Source organism: Fusarium vanettenii, assembly GCF_000151355.1.
Source record: "Fusarium vanettenii 77-13-4 chromosome 1 genomic scaffold NECHAsca_1_chr1_3_0, whole genome shotgun sequence".
Classification (NCBI taxonomy): Eukaryota; Fungi; Ascomycota; class Sordariomycetes; order Hypocreales; family Nectriaceae; genus Fusarium; species Fusarium vanettenii.
The window spans coordinates 757,151-780,993 of NW_003315881.1; the positions used below are offsets into that span (position 1 = coordinate 757,151).

The 23,843-nt window shown below is 52.7% G+C and overlaps 8 protein-coding genes across 8 annotated transcripts; 4 read left to right on the forward strand and 4 right to left on the reverse strand.

Annotated features, from left to right (window-relative positions):
* Positions 1-1,307: 1,307 nt before the first annotated feature.
* Positions 1,308-2,812, forward strand: NECHADRAFT_89979 (uncharacterized protein; the record flags this gene model as incomplete). The annotated part of the gene is made up of 4 exons (XM_003053394.1): positions 1,308-2,297; positions 2,351-2,438; positions 2,491-2,686; positions 2,743-2,812. 4 exons carry the CDS (start codon positions 1,308-1,310, stop codon positions 2,810-2,812), a joined length of 1,344 nt encoding a protein of 447 aa, XP_003053440.1.
* A 1,173-nt stretch (positions 2,813-3,985) lies between these two features.
* NECHADRAFT_89980 (uncharacterized protein) lies at positions 3,986-5,177 on the reverse strand (the record flags this gene model as incomplete). The annotated part of the gene is made up of 2 exons (XM_003054116.1): positions 3,986-4,183; positions 4,242-5,177. 2 exons carry the CDS (start codon positions 5,175-5,177, stop codon positions 3,986-3,988), a joined length of 1,134 nt encoding a protein of 377 aa, XP_003054162.1.
* Positions 5,178-5,911: 734 nt separating this feature from the next.
* Positions 5,912-6,235, reverse strand: NECHADRAFT_74597 (uncharacterized protein; the record flags this gene model as incomplete). Its single annotated transcript, XM_003054117.1, has 1 exon — positions 5,912-6,235. The coding sequence occupies one exon, from the start codon at positions 6,233-6,235 to the stop codon at positions 5,912-5,914; it is 324 nt and encodes a 107-aa protein (XP_003054163.1).
* A 984-nt stretch (positions 6,236-7,219) lies between these two features.
* NECHADRAFT_74598 (uncharacterized protein) lies at positions 7,220-8,137 on the reverse strand (the record flags this gene model as incomplete). Its single annotated transcript, XM_003054118.1, has 2 exons — positions 7,220-7,539; positions 7,594-8,137. The coding sequence occupies 2 exons, from the start codon at positions 8,135-8,137 to the stop codon at positions 7,220-7,222; spliced, it is 864 nt and encodes a 287-aa protein (XP_003054164.1).
* Positions 8,138-10,185: 2,048 nt separating this feature from the next.
* On the forward strand, positions 10,186-11,424 carry NECHADRAFT_74599 (uncharacterized protein; the record flags this gene model as incomplete). Its single annotated transcript, XM_003053395.1, has 1 exon — positions 10,186-11,424. The coding sequence occupies one exon, from the start codon at positions 10,186-10,188 to the stop codon at positions 11,422-11,424; it is 1,239 nt and encodes a 412-aa protein (XP_003053441.1).
* A 248-nt stretch (positions 11,425-11,672) lies between these two features.
* SDG2107 (uncharacterized protein) lies at positions 11,673-13,375 on the forward strand (the record flags this gene model as incomplete). Its single annotated transcript, XM_003053396.1, has 3 exons — positions 11,673-12,179; positions 12,235-12,424; positions 12,480-13,375. The coding sequence occupies 3 exons, from the start codon at positions 11,673-11,675 to the stop codon at positions 13,373-13,375; spliced, it is 1,593 nt and encodes a 530-aa protein (XP_003053442.1).
* A 353-nt stretch (positions 13,376-13,728) lies between these two features.
* On the forward strand, positions 13,729-15,891 carry NECHADRAFT_30871 (uncharacterized protein; the record flags this gene model as incomplete). The annotated part of the gene is made up of 1 exon (XM_003053397.1): positions 13,729-15,891. The coding sequence occupies one exon, from the start codon at positions 13,729-13,731 to the stop codon at positions 15,889-15,891; it is 2,163 nt and encodes a 720-aa protein (XP_003053443.1).
* Positions 15,892-16,900: 1,009 nt separating this feature from the next.
* Positions 16,901-20,631, reverse strand: NECHADRAFT_65512 (uncharacterized protein; the record flags this gene model as incomplete). Its single annotated transcript, XM_003054119.1, has 2 exons — positions 16,901-19,820; positions 19,910-20,631. 2 exons carry the CDS (start codon positions 20,629-20,631, stop codon positions 16,901-16,903), a joined length of 3,642 nt encoding a protein of 1,213 aa, XP_003054165.1.
* Between the last annotated feature and the right edge of the window lie 3,212 nt (positions 20,632-23,843).

Here is a 23,843-nt window from a genome sequence, read left to right on the forward strand (position 1 = left end):
GACACACGATGTGCACCATTTTATTTTGTCAGCCACTTAACGAATGAATGACGGTGAAAAAGTTATGATACTTGGGCACCAGATACCCACGCGAGATGCGGCACAGGGATCCATCGCTGGACTCGGTCACAACCGCTGCCGCCATCGTCACCGACGCCCGGAGCCTCGAGCTCACTGTGCTATTAGATTTCTCCTTATTTTGTCTGCTCTCTGGCCGGCACTGCTCTCGGCCAGTGTCTTACGGCAAACGGACTGTGGACTTGAACTTTTTTGTGTGTCTTTTTGTCGATGCCCTGTCCAGTCATTTTTAGTCTTATTTCTACATCTACCACCTCGACAACAGGCGAGGTTGTTGGGAGTTTTATTTGTTGCTCATTCGGGATAGGGAGGCCATTAATCGCGTACGGGTACAATGGGGTTGGCCGGAAGGGAAATGTTCGGACATCTGGTTAAGAAGGGTGACGAATGGGAGGTGAGATTGGGGATGGCGCGGGTGTGTTATAGGGCGTATATACCCATTTTAAAGAAGGTAAGGAAGGTTATGGAATGGACGTTTAAAGGGGACCGAGTAGTCGGTTCAAGCTGGTTTGAATGGGGACGGGACGGGACGGGACGGGATGGGATGATTGGGGATGACTGGGAAAGGGGCTTGCTGTGCGGCGTCGGTGTCTCTACCTCGGAAAGGGATTAATCCGCGAGAGACGAGAATTCAATAAGACGTGATTAAGAGTTACAGTATCTCTGAAGGCTCCTTTCTTGCCGTGGTGTGTTGGTGGATCGTGAGACGAAAGGAAAGGCGAGACGTCGCATGTTGTGATGACGTATGTATTTATAGGTATTCCCCAGGAAGGATCCGACAAGATATTTAAGTAGCGTATCTTGAAAGGATTTGACAGCTCACAATTGACATGGCGCTAATGCTAACTTACACAATGGATGTCTCCAGACTGCTCCGGGGGAGCGAGAATGCGCATTCGGGTCGGGGTGGGCGATGGCGGAGTTGCGGAGTTGCGGAGTTTACGGACGGCCGCTTTTGGTCCGATTCGGCCGGAGACAAGATGGGTTCGGGGCAACATTGGGGCCGGCCCGTGTGCTTACTGCTTGCATCAAAGTCCGCCAACTTGGCTCCTTCTTATTGAAGGGGGTCCCGCATGCTCCGACGCCGTTGACAACTCCGACTCTTGGACACTCTTGGTTGGAAGAGAAACCTGGTCACAGTCACCGCCCTGCTACTGCACATAAGAGGCGCTGCTCTCTGGACAACAAGAAAAAAGATGGACTCTTTTAGTCCTCTCGCGATGCGGAAGATGGACCGCGCTGCAGCATCGAGACAAAAGAGCTGCAACGCCTGCGTCAGAGGAAAGCGCAAGTGCGACAAGAAGATTCCCCGGTGCACACGCTGCGCTGCCAAGGGCTTGGACTGCGTTTATCAGAGGTTGCCACCGGGGGCGAGCTTTCACGACGAGGATATCGGAGGCGGAGCGACAGCAGCCAGCAACCTGTCGAACGAGGTGCCCGATTTTGATATGGGCTTTGATATCAACAACCTAGGAACATCAAGTGCAAGCGCAAGCACTGCGACGACGACACCTGAAAGCCTGGGCACAAACGTTTCTTCCATCCAGCTCGACTCTCCCCTCGACTTTTCCATCATCGACCACCTCATGGCCAACGACTCGACTGCCGGTTCCGAGCTGTGGAACCTCGGCGACTATGGCAGCAGCAAGATGGACATCCCACCGGTGCCAGCGCCGGCGCCCCTCGTGTTGAGGGACATGTCGATGCTGGAGCAGGCGCAGCACTGCATGACAGACTTTAACCCCCTCGACGTGCACGATAAACGCACCCGGATAGGCTTTGTGGTTGACGCAGTGAGCCATCTTTACAAAGACTTTGCTCGCACGCGCACGCTGCCGTTTATCCACCCACGACTCTACGGGTCAAGCCTCCCGCGGACCATGATAGCGGCCTTTTCAGCAGCGTCGGCATACGCAGCACGCACGCCCGAGAACAAGGCGTGGGTGTACAAGCTCGTGACGGACGTGGCCAAGGACATCCATCTCGAGGGCGAGCGGGCGTCGACGCCCCTGGAGAAGCTGGCCCGGGTGCAGGCTCTGGTGGTGCTCGACTCGATCCGCATGTTTGACGGCGACATTACGCTGAGGGCGGCGAGCGAGCGAGAAGCGCCGCAGGCCCTGGCTTGGCTGGGCGCGCTGGAGGAGTTGAGGGCTGAGCTTGAGGGCAAGGATGATTCGATTTCTTCCTATTCTAGGGAAAAGCCGCCGCCGTCTTGGGAGGTGAGTACAGTAAATGCACGTGGCGTAAAGTTTTCTTGCTGATGTTGATGCAGGGCTGGATGCTTCTCGAAAGTATACGCCGAAGCCTGATGATGGGCTACTCTTACTTGTGCGTGACATATATCTTGAAGTCTCAAGAACGTAAGTGATTCGATTCTCTACCTAGTTTGCCTCACCTCTAACACCTCTCCAGCACCGTACAGAATCTTCGAGTCCCCCTTTGCCTTTACAGCATCCAAGTACCTCTGGGAAGCCGACTCGTCAATGAACTTTTTCCGGGCATGGCAGACCAAGCCGCAGTTCCGCGTGGCAAACATGGACTTTGGAGAAGTGTGGCTGCATGCGCAGCCGGGAGACGTGGATGACTTTACGAGGCTGATGCTGACTGCGTAAGTTTTGCCAAGAAAGACGTTGAGAAGTGTATGTGAATCTGACCGTGATGCAGGCAAATGGGACCAGACGCCATAGATAACTTTATGCATGGCAACATTTCAAACATTTCTGTGGCTGTTTGAACACGAGGTTGTTTTGAGTTTAGGTTTAAGGAGTTGAGGGGGATTAAATTGGTTCGAGAGACCTGGAGTTGATATCTGATTTTAGTAATGACTGTATAGAGAGGCTCATGATGGACGAGGTCCAAGGGATATTATTGACACAATCTGATTTAATAGATTCGAGCATTTAACAGTGATCCTGTTCAAGAAGTATTGCATCTACAAACCATCACGGCGTTAATAACCTTTTCTGATGCACGTTATGAGAACCTTGGTCTTTTCGGTAGAAGGTTGTTGAGGCAGAAGAACTTGGTTGCCAAAGGTTTATAGAAGTTGAAGCCAAAACAAAACAAACAAATAATACAATATGGAATCTATTTATTGCTCTCTCTTCTTCCATTCTCTGTTACTCTTTCTTCCACTTTCATACAACTTCCCGCATCCAAAATCTACTCACCGTCACTGAAGACACTCTTTATCAACCAAACAAACATATCAACTACGACTAAACACATTCACAATGGAAAACTCATACGACAAGGAAACGCATACATCGTTTCCCGAGTTTAAATACTCCAATCCTCAAGGCACATCGCAAATGCCAGAGGAATCTGCCGACAAACCACAGTCAGACAAGGATCAAACAACACCGCGCATCCCCGTCATCAGCCCTTACCTCCCCATTCGCTACCGAATCTTGACGCAGTTGGGAAGCGTCTTCAGCCTGATAATTGTGATCCTAAGGGCTCTGGTGTTCCTCCTAGGCGTCGACGACACCCGCTGGCTAGGCCCTCTTCAAAACGTTGTCATTTTCGACAAGCTCATAATCGGGACCTTTCTTGGTGTATGGTACATGCGATTCCTCGTTCAAATGTGGGAAGCAGACCTTGCTCTTTCCAAGATGGAAGCGGCAGCTCGGGGTGATGCTGGTGCCAAAGCGGATTGCGAGGCTCTACGACAGAAGAGGGATTGGGACATGCTACTGAAGCATAGGCCGTATAATTTATCATGGATTTTCGGTTCTAGGAAAGAAACGAAGGAGCTCTAGATGATCATTTCTTGTTGGATTTTTGATAAATCACTCGTTTTGTTTGGTATCGAATGGGACATCAGCTATATAACTAGTTCAACCAACAGCTCAAAGAGTCATGCAATCAAAGCATCGTGTTCTCTCTACCGACGCGTCCTCTCCTCTTAAGCATCTGTGTCTGCAATCCTCCAGACAAGTCTCTCACCACTGACCTCCTTGTTTCTCAAAATGTCGACTGCCTTCTGAGCTCTCTCGACAGCCGTCGCCCCTTCGACAACACGGTACCTGTTTGGAGAAACTACACCTTCCCTCAAAAGTGCAGGGATAATCTCAGGCTGCATTTTTTCCTTGAAGAATTCATTCTGTTACTGTTAGTCTCGCATTCTCCGTGTATCAAGTCGTAGGAGGATATTGACTTACAGAAAGGTAGAAATGGGTGCGCACTCCACGGACATTGACACCCTCGGCCCATTCTCTGACAAGGACCTTGGATGCATCCATCTCATACTCGGGCTCCTCTTCCACGGTGGCGTCCTTGAGGATGACAGGGAGCATGACAGCCACGATGCTACCGCGTTGTGCAATCTTGGTCAGGGGTTTGAGGGTGCCCTCAAGAGACCCGATGCAGTCCAGGATGTAAGGCAGCTTGGGCTCAGGGCGGCCTCTGGCGTACTCGAGAATCTGACCCACGACATCTTCCTTGCGATAGTCGAAGCACTGAGTTGCGCCAATCCCGCGGAGGTACTCATGATGCTTGCCGCTCGCGACAGCAAGGACGTTCTTGTAACCCCAGTGGTGAAATACTTGCACGGCAAAGATTCCCACACTGCTGGCAGCTCCCCAGATGAGGATGGGCTCATCGGCCTTTTTGGGCGTGTAACCCTCCGGGATAGGCCAAGGCAACTCGAGGTTGAGGTCCGCAGTCGCTGAGTGGAATACAGTGACGAGGTTAACTGGCACCGTCACTGCCTCTTCAAAGGACAGATTCTCTGGAATCTTGGAAGCCAGGTATGCGGGGATGGTGATGTACTCCTGGTGGTTGGACTCCTTGCCACCGTGGAAAGCAAAAGCACTCACTCGGTCCCCAACCTTTAACCCCTTAAGGTCTCCCCCATCACCAACAGCGACGACGACGCCTGCAGCGCCGCCATTTCCCATCTGAGCTGGGTATTCGGAGATGAGGAGACCACCATCTGCACGGTGGAGGTCAAGGGGCGTGGAGGCCGTCCAGTGAACGCGGACGAGTACTTCACCAGGTGCCGGAGGGTAGACGGGGACAGTGAGGGAGCTGAGAGGTGTTCGCTTTGCCGGAAGAACAACAGCTTGTTGAGTTGATGGGATAGAAAGAGACGACATGGCGCTTGTAAGGGAGAAACAAATTTTGGTATGATGTGTGTAAGGCAGTTGACCTTTAAGACTGGCTCTGTATTATCATTACAACATCTACTAGGAAAAATCACTCTCTTAAATACTCTCGATTCGTCTGGCGATCAACTATGAACCTACTATAACGAGTATTCGTCTACATGTCGCGAGGTGACGTGAGGGTCCAGGATTTGTCATGGCCAAACTCCGTGGAACTCCTGCAAAGCCAAAAGAGGCAACTGAACCTTGACGTTTTTAATGGGGCAAAGGCGAAGACATGTTGGTTCAAGTTGGTCCTCGAAACCGGGTCTTGCACATGCTTTGGAAGCTGTAGTCGGATTTAGGAGCCACTGCTTATGTCAAAGGGCTTCGGGTATTTCCAGATGAGGCTGATGCTGATGTAATTTTTGCTTCTTAAGAGTTGAAACTGGTGAAATGAGCCGCGGCATTTGCCACCACGTCGTATAGCATGCGCATTTTCGTAGATATGTAACCATGGATGAATAATAAGTAAAAGAAGGTATCATTAAGACATTCGACTTGTTTGCTTCCATAAAAGTTGATCCATCCTTTCGCTTGCAGTTTCCACCTAGATAACATAACCCAGCAGATAGCCCGACCAGCATATTCCAATTCCAGCACACAAAAACAGAAAACAACGCCTCCAAAACAGGTATCTCTCTTTGCCCCCCCCCATTTTCGCCTTTGACTCCCAGAACAATTTTTCAAACAGTCGTCGAGCCCATCAGAACCGTGCGAGGCGCAGGGCCAACGTCGACGTGGTTCGGCGTGGGCCTCCCCTCGCTGGCGTCGCTCCTCGCTGTGGGCGGGCGGCCGAGGTCTGCCACGACGTCGCGGACGCGCTGTCGCATGCCCCGCCTCTGCTTCTGGACGGGGTCATTCGGCAGGAGGTCATTCTTGGCCAGGGTCTCGGTGATGGCTTCGACCTTTGCTGGCGGTGTCGGCTGTGCGTCCTTGGAGGTGGAGAAGACGGTCGAGCCCGAGAGGGTGGAGGCGGCGTCGGAGCTTGTGGAGGGACGATGATCCATGGTTTTCTTGAGATGAATTGTGCACGATTGTATTGAATAGTAATCGAGAGGTTCACTTTTGATGTTGATGAGAGATTCAAATCTCGAGTGCGTGATATTGATCAATGTCGTTGTCGAGGGCAAACACGGGGAAGTGGGAAAGGTGGCGCCGCCCTTTTTGTATCTTGGGAAGGAGGTAGAGGTACCTCACTTTGGAGAGCAAGGGTCTAGAGTGTTTTTGACCCAAAGTTGGTACCCCGCGCTGGTTCTGGCTGAGGTGCTCATAGCGTAATCCCACCATATCTTCAGCCCTGCCTGTAATGACATGATATAAAGAGTTCAGCCATCTTGAAGTCTTTCATCGGCCAAGAGCCAAGACGGGTATCGCATCTTGTCTAGGGACGCATCCATCTTGGCGATTGCCAACGCCAGTACACGCTGCGTGCTGTTGACACTGTCCCTGGCTCTAACTGATAATGCACCCATGCAAACCAGTGAAGCCATTGATAACCAGCTCTGGTCCAGCCGCACTCGATGCAACCCTCCACAACCGAACCCAACTGCTGCACCCAATTACTGCTCAGATAGGGAGTAGCCAGGATAACCGAATATCATTCGCAGAGACTTCTCAAGTGGAACCTGCTAAGCTAAGGATTTAAGCCTATTCACGTTTCGTCCACCGGCGCTACCAGTGCCGTGGTACAAAACGACGATCACCAACTTTGCTCTCAAGGATACATAAACTTGTTCATTAGTTGGGCTAATAAAATACATCATCTTGACCAACGCTTTCCAGCACCAGCTCGAGGACCAGCTATCATCAAGATCCCCAGTTCAGCACCATGATTCGCCCTATAATATAGCAGTGATAGACCCAGACGCCGAAACTCCCAGCCATACCCTCCAAGCCCAATCCAATTCGAACCCACGGTATATCGTCGTGCGGGTGCCCAATAAGATTACACAGGCCGTGAAACAAAGACAAACGAGAAAATGCTGATTACCTTATTGTGCTGCTCCGCCCTTGACGAACCGTTCAGAAACCTCTACTCTCTTGTTTCCGAGGTCAACAATCTTGGCCACCAGCTTGTCCGCATTGTCCATCTCGATAATGTCATCGGCGCCTCCGATGCTCACTCCGTTGATCATGATGTTGGGGACGGTCCTTCGTCCTGTAGTCTCGAGCAGCTGGTCTTGCAGAGCTTGACCCTGAGGGTGCTCGTCAAGCTCAACCACGTACGGCTCAGGTGTGATGGCGTATTTCTCGAGCAAAAGACCCTTGGCTCTCTTCGAGAAGGGACAGTAAGACTTGGAAAAGATGATCACTAGATGACAGTTAGTCAAGGTTCATGCCGTTATTATATCCAATATCCACTTACCAGGCGACTTCTTGAGGATAGAGTCGAGCTCATCTCGCGCCTCAAGCTGCTCCTTGGTCTTGGTCTCGGCCTGGGGCTGCTTCTCGCTGGAAGCACCACCAACAACATCTTTGCCTCCGCTGGCAGGTTTGGCGACCTTGTCCTTGTCCTGACCCTCTGCTGAGCTTCCAACACCAACAACGTTTCGCGGGGGGTCAGGTCGAAGTCCACCCTTCTCATTGGCCTTATCCTTGGCCTCCAACTCAGCTGCCTTTAGACGCTCCTGCATCTGGACGGCCATCTCCTTGTCGTCCTCGTCAACATCGCCATCCCCATCCTTATCAGCAGGTATGTGCCCGGCCTTTTGCCCCGTTTGAGAGTCTACCACGGCCTGCCCAGGCGGCGAGTCCCCGCCCATCGCATGCTGCGTCTTCTTGATAAACTCCTGGTTGCCGTATGCCTCTGCATCGCGGTGCGAGTCGAAGCCAGAGGTGTAAAAGAGGATAAATATAAAGGTTCCCAGGGTCGCCAGGATCAGCAGGCGCACTCGGCGTGGAGAAGGCATGATGGGAAGTGGGAGGGCGATGGCGAGACCAGGGTGGATGCGCTAGGGAGCTTTGGTGGGTGGTTTTCGGAGCGTCGCGTGAGGCCGTGCAGGATCAATTCGACATTCGAGCCGTCAAGGAGCGTTGAGAGAGAGCGAAGGGAAGGTTGACAGCGCGACAAGGAACAAGTCGGCTAGTTCATCAGAGTCTGGTAGAAGAAGGCGACGTGGACGTGAGGGAGAGGGAGAGAGAGAGAGGAGGGATACGAGAGACAGGCCAGAAAGGGAGACGTGATCATAGCTCCCCCAGACCGTGTCCAACCCGACGGGTTTAATTGGGGCCTTGGGCCAATCATGGCGCGTCGTTGATTTGGACTGTGCGCACAGTGACATGAACTGTGCAACCTAGCTTGAAGCTCAAGAGACACTATATGATTAACATAAAGAAATTAATTATGTTGTAATTAGATAGATATCGATAGAAAGGGTATTGACATAAAAAAAAAAGATCCAGTTGCGCCCAAAAACCAAACCGATTAACCTCCACTGACATGATCCGTTCTTTAGTCCGTCAACCATTTTGCTCCTTCAACAGTCCCTACTTCCAGGGTTAATAATAATAGCCTTGTGTTTCCCGGAAATAGATCACTTACTAATGATTTCTCACAGTGTCATACTCGCATCCACAAAGCGAGCTCGCACTCTTTGCATGTCGTCGACTTCGGGAACGTTCGTGTCCCGCGCCCGAGCGCTCTCACTAGGCGCCTGAGGAGCCTCGAACAAGACATGAGGCGCACCGTGAGAAGAACGAGATCTCAAGTGCTGGTGGACATGCATGTGTCGAGCGTGTATGCTCCGGTGGTTGTGGTTGTGGTTGTGCATGGCTGGTGCAGCCTGAAGGCCGAGGGCCCAGAAGAAAAAGGCGAGGAAGATGGAGAGTCTGAGAGAAAACATCTTGTCTGCGAAATTGCTCGAGTAGATTGAGGATTGTAGTGGCTTGTTGAATTGATGCCGCTTCTGTGCTTGTCGGTGACTCCAAAGCTGAAATGGGACTTGATGCTTTATATGCCTTCAGCCTCCAGCCCTTTCCTTTCCTGCATCAGGACCATGACGACAGATAGGTCATTAGCACTAAGTCCATAGTCACTCCTTGCTTTCTGCAATCAGCCTTGAAGATGTCGCTCGTGACCCTTCAGCGCAGGAATTCAAAGGGTCCTGAGCCGCCCCGAGACATCGTGTCTCTCCCTCTGCTTTCGACAGAGGCACCAGCTTTACCCGAACCAGCCCCTGCGGCCAATGCACCAGCAAACAAGGCGGATCAGGTGGCCCGAGAGCGCCCTGTTCCCGGGAGGATGGCATGTAAAGTTGGACTATCGACGTTTGGCAATGTCTCATCCTGATGTCACCCGTATGCCTGGTCGTTGAAAACGTCCTCAACGTCGGACGACCCTCATTCAAAGGGAAGGCTGGCAGTTGTGAAACATTCCCAATATTCCACACTACCCTAGGCCTCTATCACACGATAGTAGATGTATAGAGCCATAATTCGAATCTAGCTTTGGGACAATCTTCCCTTTGCGAGAAATTATTGACCTTCTTCTCCCTCTGAGGGTGACTTACAAGGCAGCTGTCCTTACTCAGCACAGCCAACTGTGGAGCCAATCAAAAGTTGCCAAAGTGCTCTATGCGACCTCCACGGTGGCACTTTGAAGTTGCCAAGTTGCAAATCAGCAAATCCACCAGTACAATTCTAGCGACTTCGATTTTATGGATGAAAATAAGTGTCCTCTTTGAAACGATTGACTCATAATCATCAACTTGTTTTTATTATTTAAAATATATTTCCTCGAGTAGATACCCATCTCCAATCTTTAATTCTGCATCTTCAACGACGGGCCGATTTTACCAAAGCCAAATACGCCATTTACCGCCCTCCAACCTCTCCTTCTCCTCCATCTGAAGGGTTTACCACCCTTTCACCCCCTGGTCTCACTCCTTGGGCACGCTTCAACACCTTCACCCATCCCGCTCCCTAGAGATTCGGGTGCTTAGACATCTATATCGTCAAGATGACACCCTTCAGAGTAAAATCTCTCCCGCTTGCTCTCGCCCTGATATTCGGCATCCTCACTTGCATCCTCGCTGCACCAACAGCCGCCTCAAAACCATCTCCCTCGGCTGACGTCGACCTCATCTGCCACACCGACAACCCCCAGGACTGTTACCCGCGAGTATTCCAACCCACAGATGAATTCCAGATCGTCCACGATGATCAGGAACTCCCCCATGGGCTTCATGTCCGGTTGAACATGTCAACTGGCAAGAAGGAAGCCAAGATCAATGTACCCGATGAGAGCGACCCGGCACTGGAGGGTCTACCTGTTGACCAAGCCGTTATTGTAGTTGACCCAGAGCAACCAGAGGCTCCCCAGATCCCCAAAGGTGCACCAGTGTATGATGCCATCGGGAAGATTAAGGAGCCAGAGGGCGACGACTACGTGGGCAAGCCTTTCTTTGAAGCCATGAAGCTGTTGAGGAGCGGTGTCACCGACGGCGGCAAAGAATTTGATGATGCCCTCGCGGGAATGGAGGAGCTTTCCCATGACATTTACTACGGCCTCAAGGTCACCGAGGAGCCGGCTGTTCTAAAGTCGCTGTTTTGCATCATGGTTGATCGTGATGTCCCATTTACACCGGGTGTCACTCCTCGAGACCAGCAAGCAGCCGCCATCCTCGGGAGCGCACTGCAAAACAACGCCGCCGCATTGAAGGAGGTTACCAAGGAATGGCCACACCTTATGGAGACAATCTGCCCCAAGACGAACAAGCCCTTGAGGGAAGGCTTCTACTCGACCTTTATCCCCAACGACGTCCCGTCCCCAACCAATAACAAGATCCTGGCGTCCAAGGTCAAGGCCAGAGTCGGAGCCATCAACGGCCTCCTCAAGAGTGACCTGATCCGAGAAGACTTTCTCGCCAACGATGGAATGAGGAGGCTCCTGGAGCTTCTCACCGTGGACATCAAGGAGTGGGCCCCAGCGCACCGCAAGGTCGGCCAGCTGGTCCTCGACACGTTCCTCGACGAGGACATGGGCGCCAAGCTGGGCCAGTGGCCTCGTACGGCCCGGGCTACCGACGCCGAGTGTCGGGTGCGCGAGACGCAGATCGAGGAGGGGTGCTGGGATTATCATGTGGCGAGGATCATGAAGGCGAATAAGCGGGATAGCACCCATTGGAGTCGGGATTTGAATGACCGGCTGGCCGCGTTGCGAAAGAGTGGAAAGATTCCTCCTCGAGTTGAACTATAGAGTGTCATCAAAGTTGAAATGGTTAAATGAATAAAAATATGCGTTCCTTTAAGACTTGTACTTTTGTTTTGTCGTGATTGTTGAAAAAGTCATGATACCTATTTTTGGTGGAGGTGGCCAATTGATTGCCCAGTGCGTAAAGAATTTCACGAATTCTTCACTTTACACTTACACCACCATTCTTAACAGGGCCATCTTTCATCCCACATAAGATTGCTATTGCCTCAAAACCAAACTCAAGAAACACAATGCAAGACTCGCCACCTTTTCAGGTCAAGCGCCATCTCAAAGGCCGCTGCCTCATCGCCAGCAGATCCTTTACCCCAGGCGACACAATCCTCACATTCACACCCACTATCCTCATCCCCTCACTCTCTCACGCAAGTACTGTCTGCAGTCACTGCTTCAAGCCCGGCGAGCCCCGTAGCTGCTCGCGATGCCACGCTGTCGCCTACTGCGACGCCTCGTGTCAGTCAGCGGCCTGGAAGGCCATCCACTCCAAGGAGTGCAAGGTACTGCAAAAGGTTTCCGCACAAGGCCGACCAGGTCTTCCGACACCTGTGAGAGCTGTTGTTCAGGCGCTAGTCAAGGCAGAAGTTGGCGCTGCGCTTGAGGATTTGGAGGGGAATGACTTGAGCTGGAGGGGAAGTGATAAATGGGCCGACATGGAGATGATGGCCATGGGCGCAAGTGCGTTTGCTGGCCTGGGGACTACTCAAGAGGCTGTGAAAAAGGCTTTGAGCCTTCTATGCAAGGTATGAAATGTAGCATTGTAAGATTGTGTGTGTATTCACTAACATGGTGAGGCAGATTCAAACCAATGCGTTTCATAGATACGATGCTGATATTGGTCAAGTCGGCATCTTTCTAGAACCAAGGCTTGCCATGGCAAACCACTCGTGCATTCCAAATGCCACAGTGCAGTTTGTCGGCAGGAGAGCTATTCTGAGGGCAGAGAGGCCGATCAAGGCTGACGAAGAGATCGAGATATCTTATACAGGTCTGTTCCCATCTTAATAAGGTAGCACCCAAAGCGTCGACTAACAGTTTCTCAGACTACAACTACCCCCTATCCAAACGAAAGGAAGCGCTTGCTCCCTACTTTTTCACCTGCGAATGCACTCGCTGCAGGCAAGATCTGATCAACTACCAAGTGTGCGCCCAATCTCCCGTCATCGACATGAACCGTCAGGGCGTCGTCTCAGACCTCTCAAAGCTGCGTGAGCACCCAGCAGGCATAGACGGGGACAAAGCTTCGTTGGGGAGAGAATACAGTGAGAAGCTAGTCGACCTCATCGATTCAGAGGAAACGTCTGCTTCGCTGGAGGAGCGCCGTGCAGTTCTACAAACCTGGTATAAGAAATGCCAAGGGCTGATCTCCGAAAACATGTGGGCGGTATCACCTCTGCCGCAACTCTTGACTGAGATATCCATTCTCTACGCAGAGGAAGGCAACTTTGTGTACGCTCTGGCAACAGCATGCCATATCGCTACGGCCTGCGACCCATATCGACATGTGGCGCCGTTTCACCCGGTCCGTATAAAGGGTCTCTTCCTCGTCGCAAAGCTTCTCGCCAACACGGCAGCCGACACAGCCTCCCTGGGCAACTCCCCGGCTGTCGCAGCAAGAGGGGGCCTTAACCAACGAGCACTACAGGCCCTCCAGGACATTGATCAAGTATCGTTGTGTCAGATGCTTCTCATCATGGTCCTCAAGTCGATCCCAGCAGATTACATCCAAGAGTGGGAGCTCTCCATCTCGGCAAAGCAGATGCTGGACGAGATCAAGCAGTTGCCAGGCAGAGGTCAAGAACAGTCTTTGATTAGCCTGTGGGAAGAGGATCCAGAACAGGACCAGGCGCAGGCGTTCTTCAAGTATGCCGTGTTGAAGCAAGTTGATGCTCTATCAGACCTTGGGTTGGAAATGCTCAAGATGGACTTTGGTCGATGAGTTTGAATAGTATAGAAAGATCAGGGCCCCAATAGGACACTGCTCGAAGGCCTCCTATTCGTTACTCGTTTGAAACAATTGAATGCAATGTCGCGTTAATCGTCGAAACGCGTAAAGTAGTTCGCGCACTATCACGACAAAGACCCCACGTGATTGGTCGATCTTGGATCCGCTTATCTTATCGTACCTTCCCTCTTCTAAAAATTAAGTCGCAAAAAGTACGTACCCTGGTTCGCATGGAAATCTCAGCTACACTGCACTCCAAGCTTCGTAGCTTTCCTCCCTCTGACAACATCTTCTTTACGATACCCAATCCAAGCGGCGCGCACTTTTCGCGCTCGCATAAATACAGCATGGGTAAGAAAACGAGGAGAAAGTCCAACCGGTCCGTCGACAAAACCCTTACCGCCGCCCTAGGAGCCGAATCCGACCTCGAGCCCGGTCAACAGGCATCCTCCGCCGAGTCTCACGATGTGACCCAGCAACTAGAGAAGCCCAATGACGCCGGAGATGTAGCGCCGACTGTTGAGAAGGAGACTCCGACCCAGAGCGACGGGAGTCTCAAGCGCGCGACGCCCCATGATGCCGACGATGACGATGGAGGGTGGCAGGTTGTTTCGCGAGCAAACAAGAAGCTCAAGAAGATTCCCAAGCCTGGCAAGAACTATCCCACCATTGCGTTTTCGCCCAACGCCCGACTCCAGTCCAAGATCAACATCTCGCAGCTGAGAGACCTGGTAACATATATCTTCGCCGACGGTCCTGGCCCCCAGTGGATCGGCATCACCCATCGTCCTGCCTTTCGCAAGATTGTTGCCATTATGATACCCGGCCTTGAAGAGGCCATGTTCAAGGATACGGTGGACTTTGAGACGTACAACGACGTCGTAAGAGGAGAGGTTTCCATCGGATCATCACCCGACGACTATTATCCTAGGGCGCTAAAGAAGGAACGTTTGCCAGAGGTGCTGCAGCCATTTGCGGACATGTTCACACATCTGTGGCCCGTCAAGACGCCAGGCGACGACAAGCATGGAAAGATGCACTCACCAATGGCAGCCTTTCTGACAGCACCTATTCCCAAGGACAAGGTCAACAACAAGAAGGGCGTCAAGCCAGCATCAGAGCCTCAGGGTTGGAAAAACCAGAGGACCCGCATCACAGAGTTCCTATGCAGTGCTGATGAGCTGAGTGATAACGGCTATCTAGTTCATCCAGCTTTGCTACCAGAGGGTGTCGCCAGGGATGGGTTTGTTGCCCCCGAAGGCTGGGTGGTGACCAAGGTGGACAAGCTTAAGGATGGGGAACTCCCTGAGGAAGAGATCCAGCAGGGCAGCATCACGGCGGGCCGAGAAGTCTTGGCCCTTGACTGCGAGATGTGCATGACTGGTGAGAACGAGTTCTCCCTGACGCGCATCAGCATAATCAACTGGACCGGCGACGTGGTACTTGATGAGTTGGTCAAGCCCGACAAGCCCATTGTTGACTACGTCACCCAGTTCTCTGGCATCACAGAAGAGATGCTCGCACCTGTAACAACTACCCTACGCGATATTCAGGAGAAGCTCCTGGAGATTCTACACCCTCGTACAATCTTGGTCGGCCATTCCTTGGAGTCTGACACCAAGGCCCTCCAGATTTCTCACCCTTTCATCGTCGACACCTCCATCATCTTCCCCCACCCTCGCGGACCTCCTCTCAAGTCCTCCCTCAAGTGGCTTGCGCAAAAATACTTGTCCAAGGAGATTCAAAAGGGCGGCGCCAACGGCCACGACAGCATCGAGGATGCCAAGACCTGTCTCGATCTGGTCAAGCAAAAGTGCGAAAAGGGCAAGGCCTGGGGAACATCGGACGCCCAAGGCGAGAACCTCTTCCGAAGGCTGGCGCGAGCAGGTACCGCGTACAAGGCTCAGGGGGGAGAAGCCGGAGGCTTAGAGGTTGGCAAGACCAGCGCTGCTGTAGATTGGGGCGACCCGTCCAAGAGCGCCGGAGGCGGTGCGACACATCAACTCGGCTGTAAGAATGATGAGGATGTGACCAACAACGTCATCCGCGCCGTCAAAGGAGACGAAGACGGTCTCGAGATCCGCGGTGGAGGCGTCGACTTTGTATGGGCCAGGATGCGTGAGCTCGAGGCCCTCCAAGGCTGGTGGAACCGTAACCGTATCGACAACCCCAGCAGCGATGGTGGTCCACCACAAGATGGAAGCGACGATGCCTCATCGTCCTCATCCAAGTCCCAGTTGGAGCAAGCCCTCGGCCGCCTCACGGAGCGTCTCGGGCGCATCTACGAGGCCCTCCCCCCCTGCACCGCCTTCATGCTGTACAGCGGCTCGGGTGACCCGCGAGAGATGTCCCGCCTGCAGAAGATTCAGTCGCAGTGGCGCAAGGAGTACAACACGCCCGGCAAGAAGTGGGACGAGCTGAGCGTCAAGTGGACCGACACGGAGGAGCAGGCTCTCAAGGCGGCAGCTCGCAAGGCCCGGGCCGGCATCGGCTTTGTGAGCGTCAAGTGAATGAATGATGGATTTGATTTGAATATCTGGGCATGTATTCTAAAATGGATGGTCTATTATGTAGAGGCTACAACATGTAATGAAACAAAAGGGCCTGGTTTACATGGGAAAAGGGGGTATATGGAGTAGTGGTCCAAGAGAGCCACTTCCCTTGTCTTGACCTACATACACTTGGTATTTGTCTCGGTACAAAGAGCCCCGCGATAGAGACGAATGAAAAGGATAAAAGCAGCTCTATCATGACAGATTACAAGGCATATCATTACTACTTCTCATGAGAATTCAACCAAACGTGAGCCGCTTATTTTCCCTTTCCCATCTCTTTGCTCTCGAAAGATGGGAAATGAACAAACTCTCGCAGGAACGAAAAAACACCACAGCAACAACATCAATATATATGCCACACACACCCCCTCCCAAAAGTCTCTTTCCGGTATCCGTACCGTCCTGCCAAACACACAAAAAAAAAGCATCACATGTGCGTGCTACAACCTTTCCTTTATCCCCCCCTTCCGCCTCGCCCTCCATTTGTGCGTTTCCCATCCTGTCCCCGTTATTTCCCTTAATGGCCCAGGTTTTTTGTTACGCCAACGCTAGTATGGACATTCTCAAAAATGACATTTCCCAAAAGACAACAAAGGAAAAGGGCAAGACTAATAAAAAAAAAAAAGACAAAGTGATGGAATCAAATCGACAGATGTTGAACCGATAAAACGCCTGCTTGTTTCGCTATACTTTCATGGCCCGGGTCCCTCCCGAGATTCGATTCTTGTGCCGTCGTCTCCAAGCGAGACGACCGAGTCGGCGCGTGTGTGCGCGAGTCCAAGGTGCTTGTGCTTGTGCGCCTCGTTCTATAACATGGATGGATTACATTGTAGTTGACCTCCTCCGAATCATAAAGAAATATTAAGGTGTAGTCCCGTAAAGGGGTTCTTGTGAGGTCTTGTGGTAGAGTGTGTAACGAGGGTCGTGTTTAAGTAAAAGGGCCGTGGCCATGTAAGAAGGAGCATCAGGTCCGAGGTCTTCGTGGGGCTTCATCGACCAGCTCTGCCGAGCTACCGAGGAGATCAACATCGCGGTGTAACGGGTCAACTCGGCTGACACCGTGCTGTGATACCACTCCAAAGCTGGCTGGTCGTTCATCACGCCCTCCGTGGAGATCAATCTGAGAGAATTCGCCCGGGAACTCTATCGACGAGTTGGACGAGAGTCGCTTCTGGGAGTTGGTGCGCTCGAACGGTAGTCTTGATGATGCAGACAGAGTTGCCCGGTGATGGCTCGAAGTACGGCTTACTGCGTCGAGATCCCGCAACTGAGAATCAAAGGACAGTGTCGAACCAGGCATGTCGATGTTGAGAGACGGTGCCCGGCTGTGGTCACTTCCTCCAAAGTGGCCAGATGCTCTCTTGGAGCTCTTTCGAGGAATCTCAGGGGCGTCCTGTTCAGCAGCCTCACGAAGTGCAATGTGCTGTGGTTTCTTAGACAGCACCTTGCTCGGCTCCCTTGGGAATCCGTCACCATCGTTGCTGAAAGTACGTCGAGGTCGCTCCAGAACGGGGCTCTCTGGCTCTGATTCTTGAGGATCACCGTTGTCATCAAGCAGGTCACCCTCCTGATGTCTGCCAGGGGAGCGTCCAGGGGAGCGTCTTGGCTCGGGTTCGTCGTCGTCGTCCGAGTCAATAGGTCCGTTCCGCAGCACCCCCATAGCCACAGGGATGCCCTCAGGCGGTGATTCACCACCGTTCCGGGCCATCATCGCCGGCGGCATTCGTGAGCTTCTTACAACTTCGAAGCCCTTGCCCTTCTCCTTCGTCTTGCCACCAAAGAAGCCTCGGAACCATCCTGAGGCAGTGGCCACAGGTCCCGTTGGGTCAGCGGGTCCGGTTCCGAGCTTCCGGCCCGGGCCATCCGAGTTCAGGGCCGGTCCGCGGACACCGTAGTAAAAGTCCACCTCACGGGTCGCGTAATCTGGGCGGTTCGGCGGGAAGCTAAGCTGAGAATATCCAGCAGCAGGAGGCACAGCTGGAGTTGCACCCCGAGAGATTTCCGCACCAATATCTGCGGGATCGCCCAGAGTACCTGGGGCAGGTGGTTTGGTTTCTGCTGTCAGGGAATCGTTCGCCTTATCCGAGTGGATTGACTCGTTCATGGTCTGGCGACGACGAGGAGGTCGATAATAGGGGTCGGCTGCGTCCATTGACTGTGAGGGATGATGACGGACCACGCCGGGCGAAGGCAAAAAGGAAAATGTGCTCGTTTCTCCAGGCGTGTTTGGCATGTACGAGCTGCCACTGTCAACGTTTTGCGGCATAGCAGAGTAGACGTCGATACTATCGAGTGCCGAGCTGCTCCGATGTCGAGGGATAGCCATCATTCCACCCAGGCTTGCACCAGATTCGCTTCGAAGTCTTCCACTCGGCATCACGTATCCCGACTTGCCACCATCGTCGGCGTCCAACATGGCTGCTGTCGACAATTGGCTTGCTCTGGACGGACCGGTATTACGGTGTGTGACCCGTCGGGACAGTTGTCGCATACCAAAGATCTTGGAGAGTCCACCACGGGTCAGTCCTCGCACATCGTCTCCACCGGCGCCCAGCATGCGAGCCACAACCTCGATAATGGTTTGCAGAGCGTTGAGGAAGAAGCCAAAGATCAGGGCTACACCGTGGATGGCCAGGATAACATAGCCAATCCATCCCTTCTCTCCCTCGGCCACACCCAGCGTAGGCACAAATGCCACCATGAGTAAGATGGAGAAAAGTCGAAGCGAGCAGAAGAAAGTGTGGTACGCGTTCATCGAGGTCGCACGCTGGAACGGGCGGAAGGCGTGGATCGAGAGGACATGGATGACTTCGCAAATGGCGAGAATAACCACCTGTGCAATACCGCTCGGCTGTACCGCACCCACAGCGATGCCCCGCAGGAAAGTCATGAAGACGGGGATGAGAGCAAACGCGGCGGCCTCGTCGGAGTATGTGTTATAGAGCGGGCCATATAGGAGGACGGTCGGTAGGTCGTCGTACAGAACAGACTTTGGCCGTGTCTTGATAACAAGCCAAAAGAGATAAGATGCAAATATGATGAGAAGAACGAGGGTGACGACAGCCAAAGCGATGGTGTAGACCGGAGAGCCGCTCGCAATGACAAGCTGGAAGCACGATAGGGCGACAATAGGGAATAGGAAGTAGTTGAAGACGATTCGGACGACGTTGCCGACGGAAAAGGGGACATTCTTTGACCGGAGATCTTCTTCGGGGGTGTTGTTGATCTTTCGATATAGCCACTGGACGAGAAAGCCGGCCTGGATCAGAACCGTTACGCTTCCGATGCAGACAAAGAGCCAGACCATCATGCCAGCCCAGGCGTCTTTGCCCTCCGACATGCCGACCAATTGCCCAAGCCTCTGCAGTCCGTAGGTCCCGTTAGTGACGTAAATGCCGTCAACGACACTCTGCCATGCCGGTGCATCTGCAACGAAGCTCTGGTTGAACATGAGGGTCGACCACGCCATCTGACTGACAATGGGCTGGTAGAAGCCGGGGTAATCGAGGGTGAGGCCACCGGTCAGAGCAACGAACTGGATGTACTGAAGACAATCGCCAAAACCCGGTGTGACCAGTCGAAGCAAGTCAGCATCGCGGCCATAATTAGAGGTCCAGTGAAAGACGTCAGATGAGCCCCATGGGCTGAAGATTGCCGCAAAGCAGATTGCGAATCCAGTGAAGAGCAAAATAACTAGAGGCAAAAACTTGAGAAGCCAAGAAAGACCACCCAGGTCTGGAGTTAGCGTAACAGTGGCGCATCCAATGTGAGTGGCCTTTCGGTCACCATCAATAATGAGCAATGTCGAGGCGAGAGAGGAAAACGCATAGGAAGCACTCATGTCGTGGGAAAGGTTCACCGAGGGGAGCTTGCCGCGGGCATCGCTGTAGTTACCAGTTAGCTAATAGCCCATATAAAATCCCCAGATCAATCGTTGACCTGGATGAGTTAAATCAACGGACGGATAACCTACCTGTACTGGACCTCCCCGAAAACGGGAGGGAGCGGACAAGAGCCATTGACCAAGCCCTTGTCACAGAAATCCGTATTGTCGTAGAATGGCCGATACGAGAGGAATTCCACCTTGCGGATCAAGGTGGTAGCCGTGTCAAAACCCTGTTCCGGAAGCTGAACAATCTTGCCATTCGTCTTGTTAGGGTCTTTCCAGTAGGGATCATCAGCTGGAGGGAGTTCTCCTGTGGTTCGGGCTCCCGTGACATTCCCCCAAACAGTGAGCTGGAGCTTGTGGGTATCGTTTTTGAGGTCGAAGAAAGCCTCGGCGTACAAAGGAACCCACTGCATCAAGGCTGGGTCATGGAAGCGATAAGAGTCGTCGAGGCAGTTGCTGACGGAAACCCTGACGGCGTCGGCGGAAGATATGTGAAGAGCAAAGAGGATTGCGATTATTAGGTTGGTGGTAAGCCGTGATATCGTGCCAAGTCGAGGGGGCCATGCCCTTTGTCGAGGATAGATCCGTGACATGATTGAGGAAGAAGGTTGATGTGAAGGAGTCGAAGAGCTAGGAGAGCCCATGGTAGCGAGTGTGGTGGGCGCAAAGCCAGAAATTTGACGCTTCGATAATGGTGCTACATGTCGCTTCCGGGGCAGGTCCTGGCTGAGGCCGCGATCGTGGGCGCGAGGGCGGGAATCCTGCTCGCAGTCGGGTAGGCGTTGAAGGGCCAGACCAGACGGCATAGCTCTTTCGAGGTTTGTCCCAGGTGCGGTGCTGAGATTAGTAGAGAGGATTGGGCTGCCAGAGGTGAGAAGAGGAAGCCCAGGCAAGGGGCGTGAAGCTGGAACACGAGCTGGCGGGATCGGGGGATCGGGGTTGGCTCAGACGACGGTCATCTTGGTGTCGAGAAAGGGAACCTGACCCGGCGGTAGTTTGAGACCTAGGAGAGCGCGCGGGGGGAGATGGATATGATTGCAGCGAAGCGAACGACGGAATCTCTCGACGGGGGAAACGGTCAAGTCTGGATGGCGTGGGAAGATGTTTCGTAGTAGAGTAGTAGGTTGATGGAGTTGGGTGTCGAATGAACTAAACGGCCGACAATACGGGAAGCGAGCGAGTGAGAGAAGAGAGTGTGAGGGAGAGAAAAAAAAAGTGTCCAACAAAGATAGGTAGGAAGCGACCTCGTTGGACCAACCGCAGCAGAGTGCGTGTGCTGTGCTCGCTGTGCAGGTGTGTGCGTTGCGTTGCGTTGCGTGCGTTGTGTCAGTTCTGCGAGTGTGCCTTGATCCGCAGACCGTGATGGGGATTGAAAGGATCCATGGATTTTTGGGGGGGCGAGAGAAACGACGAGGGATGGGGGGGTGTGGTGTGTGTGAGGTGGTTGATGATGGATGGATGTACCCAGTACTTTGGACAGTTTCAGAGGAATTCCCAGTGTCAGCACGGGGGAAATGGGGCTCCAGAGCGGTGGGTGGGATGGGAGCTGGATGCGGCCGGGGACTTCCCTAGGGTGCTTCACGAAACCCGCCCGCACTCCATGCTGAGCTGAGGTACGGGAGCTGCTAGGACACGCTATAATTAAGCCGCAGGCGGCCCTGTGAGACTCCCCCCCGGACTGGACGGCAGTGGATGGAACCCAGTAACAGTAAGCGTACCTTAGGTAGGGGGTTCCATCTCGTACTGCGAACGGCCATGGTGGACGATCCCCCTGTGATGGGATCTGCGGATTATGTGAGCTCGAGTTCAGTCGTTCATTACGAGTTTCAAGGTCCTTCGTCTATAATTCCCGATGACAGGACCTTTTCATCCCCCCGTTTGCATGAAATTCCAGGGACGATATTTTTTTGTGGAAGGAAAAAAAGGGACTGGATCTTCCATTGAGCTATCGGTACCTCCCCGTCCTACCTGTACCTAGCTTGGGGCGTTGTGGCTGGGTTTGACGCTAAAGATCGGATGTCCTATCTTTATCTCAGGTCACCCTGATTCAAACAAATCCAACAACTGCATTCCCTCCTTGATGAGAACAGAACAGATTCTATGTATCTAATTTGAATAAATAAAAGGGTCCCCTCCTGTAATTATCTACATGCACACAATCCTCCCTCGAGCATCCCGCATACGATGAAACCCTCAACTCTTTTTTTTTATTGTGTCTTGTCAGATGTAAGAGCCTCCATCCCCCCCGTCCAGCTTTTTAGCGCCAGAGGAAAGTACCAGGTACATCGTTCTGCAGCTCTCGTAAAAGGATGGGATCCTGGAACGTTTTTTTTTTTTCTCCCACTGCACCACCCCAAGTCCGAGCGCTAGACCGCGACGGGGCCCTGTACGTCATGGCGTGCGGCTTGGATTTGTGCTGGCGCGAGCGAGAACTCCGAAAACTGTCGTTGTCGATTGCTTAAACGGGAAACGGCCGGTCTGTAACTGAGGAAGAAAAGATATGATGGCGACGTTTTCGTCGATGTACTTGAACAAGAGTTTCATCAATCGTCAATTCATCGATCTTCTTTCATCTACTCGACCTTGTCAAACTCTTCTCAGCTCACAATTTCTTTTTCTTCCAAATCATAACCCCAAACATGCAGGGAGCCGATAGTCTCCACGGATCCGTTCCCCCATCCATCGTCAGCATCAGCCACAGCCACAACAAACGCGTGCCCAAGCCCTTTTCGCTTCCTGCTTCAGCTACTCCGTTAGGTCTGGTCCTCGTCCATCACGCAACAACGTTGTATTTCCTTGGTGTGCATGGCATATTGTACGGAATGGTCCCCTTACGGTTTGTAAAAAGGGTCACCGTAACGTGCTTTTTGCTGCTGACTGTCTCTCGCCTATTACAACCATCCATCACCAAAACCTCACCTCACTCTGGCAGTCTCGACATTTATCAGCGTCAAACCACGTGTTTGCGCTGACAGATCTACTACGTAGTAGTCACGATGCTGTGCTAAAACTGGAACAGTACAGTAGAACATGAACCTCCCCGTCATGCCGCGGTTGAACAATTCGCCAAGTCCCTCTCTCCGCCTCCGCCTCCGTCGCCTCATGCCATACTGTACCATCCCATCCCGTCCACCGACGGAGCATCCATCATTCATCCCTTCTCTGTCGGGGCGCCGGCCACTCAACCAGCAGCTCCAGCTCGTGGTCCATAAAAATTCCCACGAGGAGCAGCGCAGCAGCAAGCGCAGATACGAGGCGGCACTGGGTTGCCCGTAGGTGGTGCCCTACTGTGCTTGTGCTGGTCTCTCAGGTCGGGTCCAAGTCCTTGGCGGGTCCCCCTCCATCCATCCATGGATTCGCCTGTGCCCCCATTCGCTCGCTCGCTGAATCATCGACGAGGGTGGCCTGGTAAGCTTGGGTCGAAAATAAGAGGGAAAGGAATAAAAACAGCACCAGACGCTCTATTTTGAGAAACAGCTCCAGTCGGCCGCCGTTCCGGTCATCTCTTTCTTTCTACTGTATGTCTGTTTGTTTACTTGCCGTACATATGGATACAGTACGAGGTTTCTCTTCAGCTGCCATTGCCGGCCTGCCCCCTTTTTTTTCTCTTCGGTAAAAAGTAACGAGACGGCAGTCCCGTCGGATATCCATCTCGACTTGTCCGATGGAGTCGAACCATGCCATACCGTTGGTTCGATCAAGGATCCATTCATCCATCCATTCGGCCAAGACTAACGCTGCACGTCGTATCTTATCAACTCGCCGCCCTCTTCCTTGTTTGCTTGTTCGCCTGCTTCCTCAGTCAAGCCATTCGTATATGCCCCGTGCTTCGTCTGATTCTCTCATGGCTTTAAAACATGGGGAAATAAATCCGCACAATAACAACTTCCATCATATTCTCTTCTCCCTTAACGTCACGTCATCATCATAGAGTCTTGGGAGATCCATCCCACGACACCCTCTGCCCTGGGACTGTCTCACCCTTACACACACACATTGCTGAAGCTTTCATTCACTC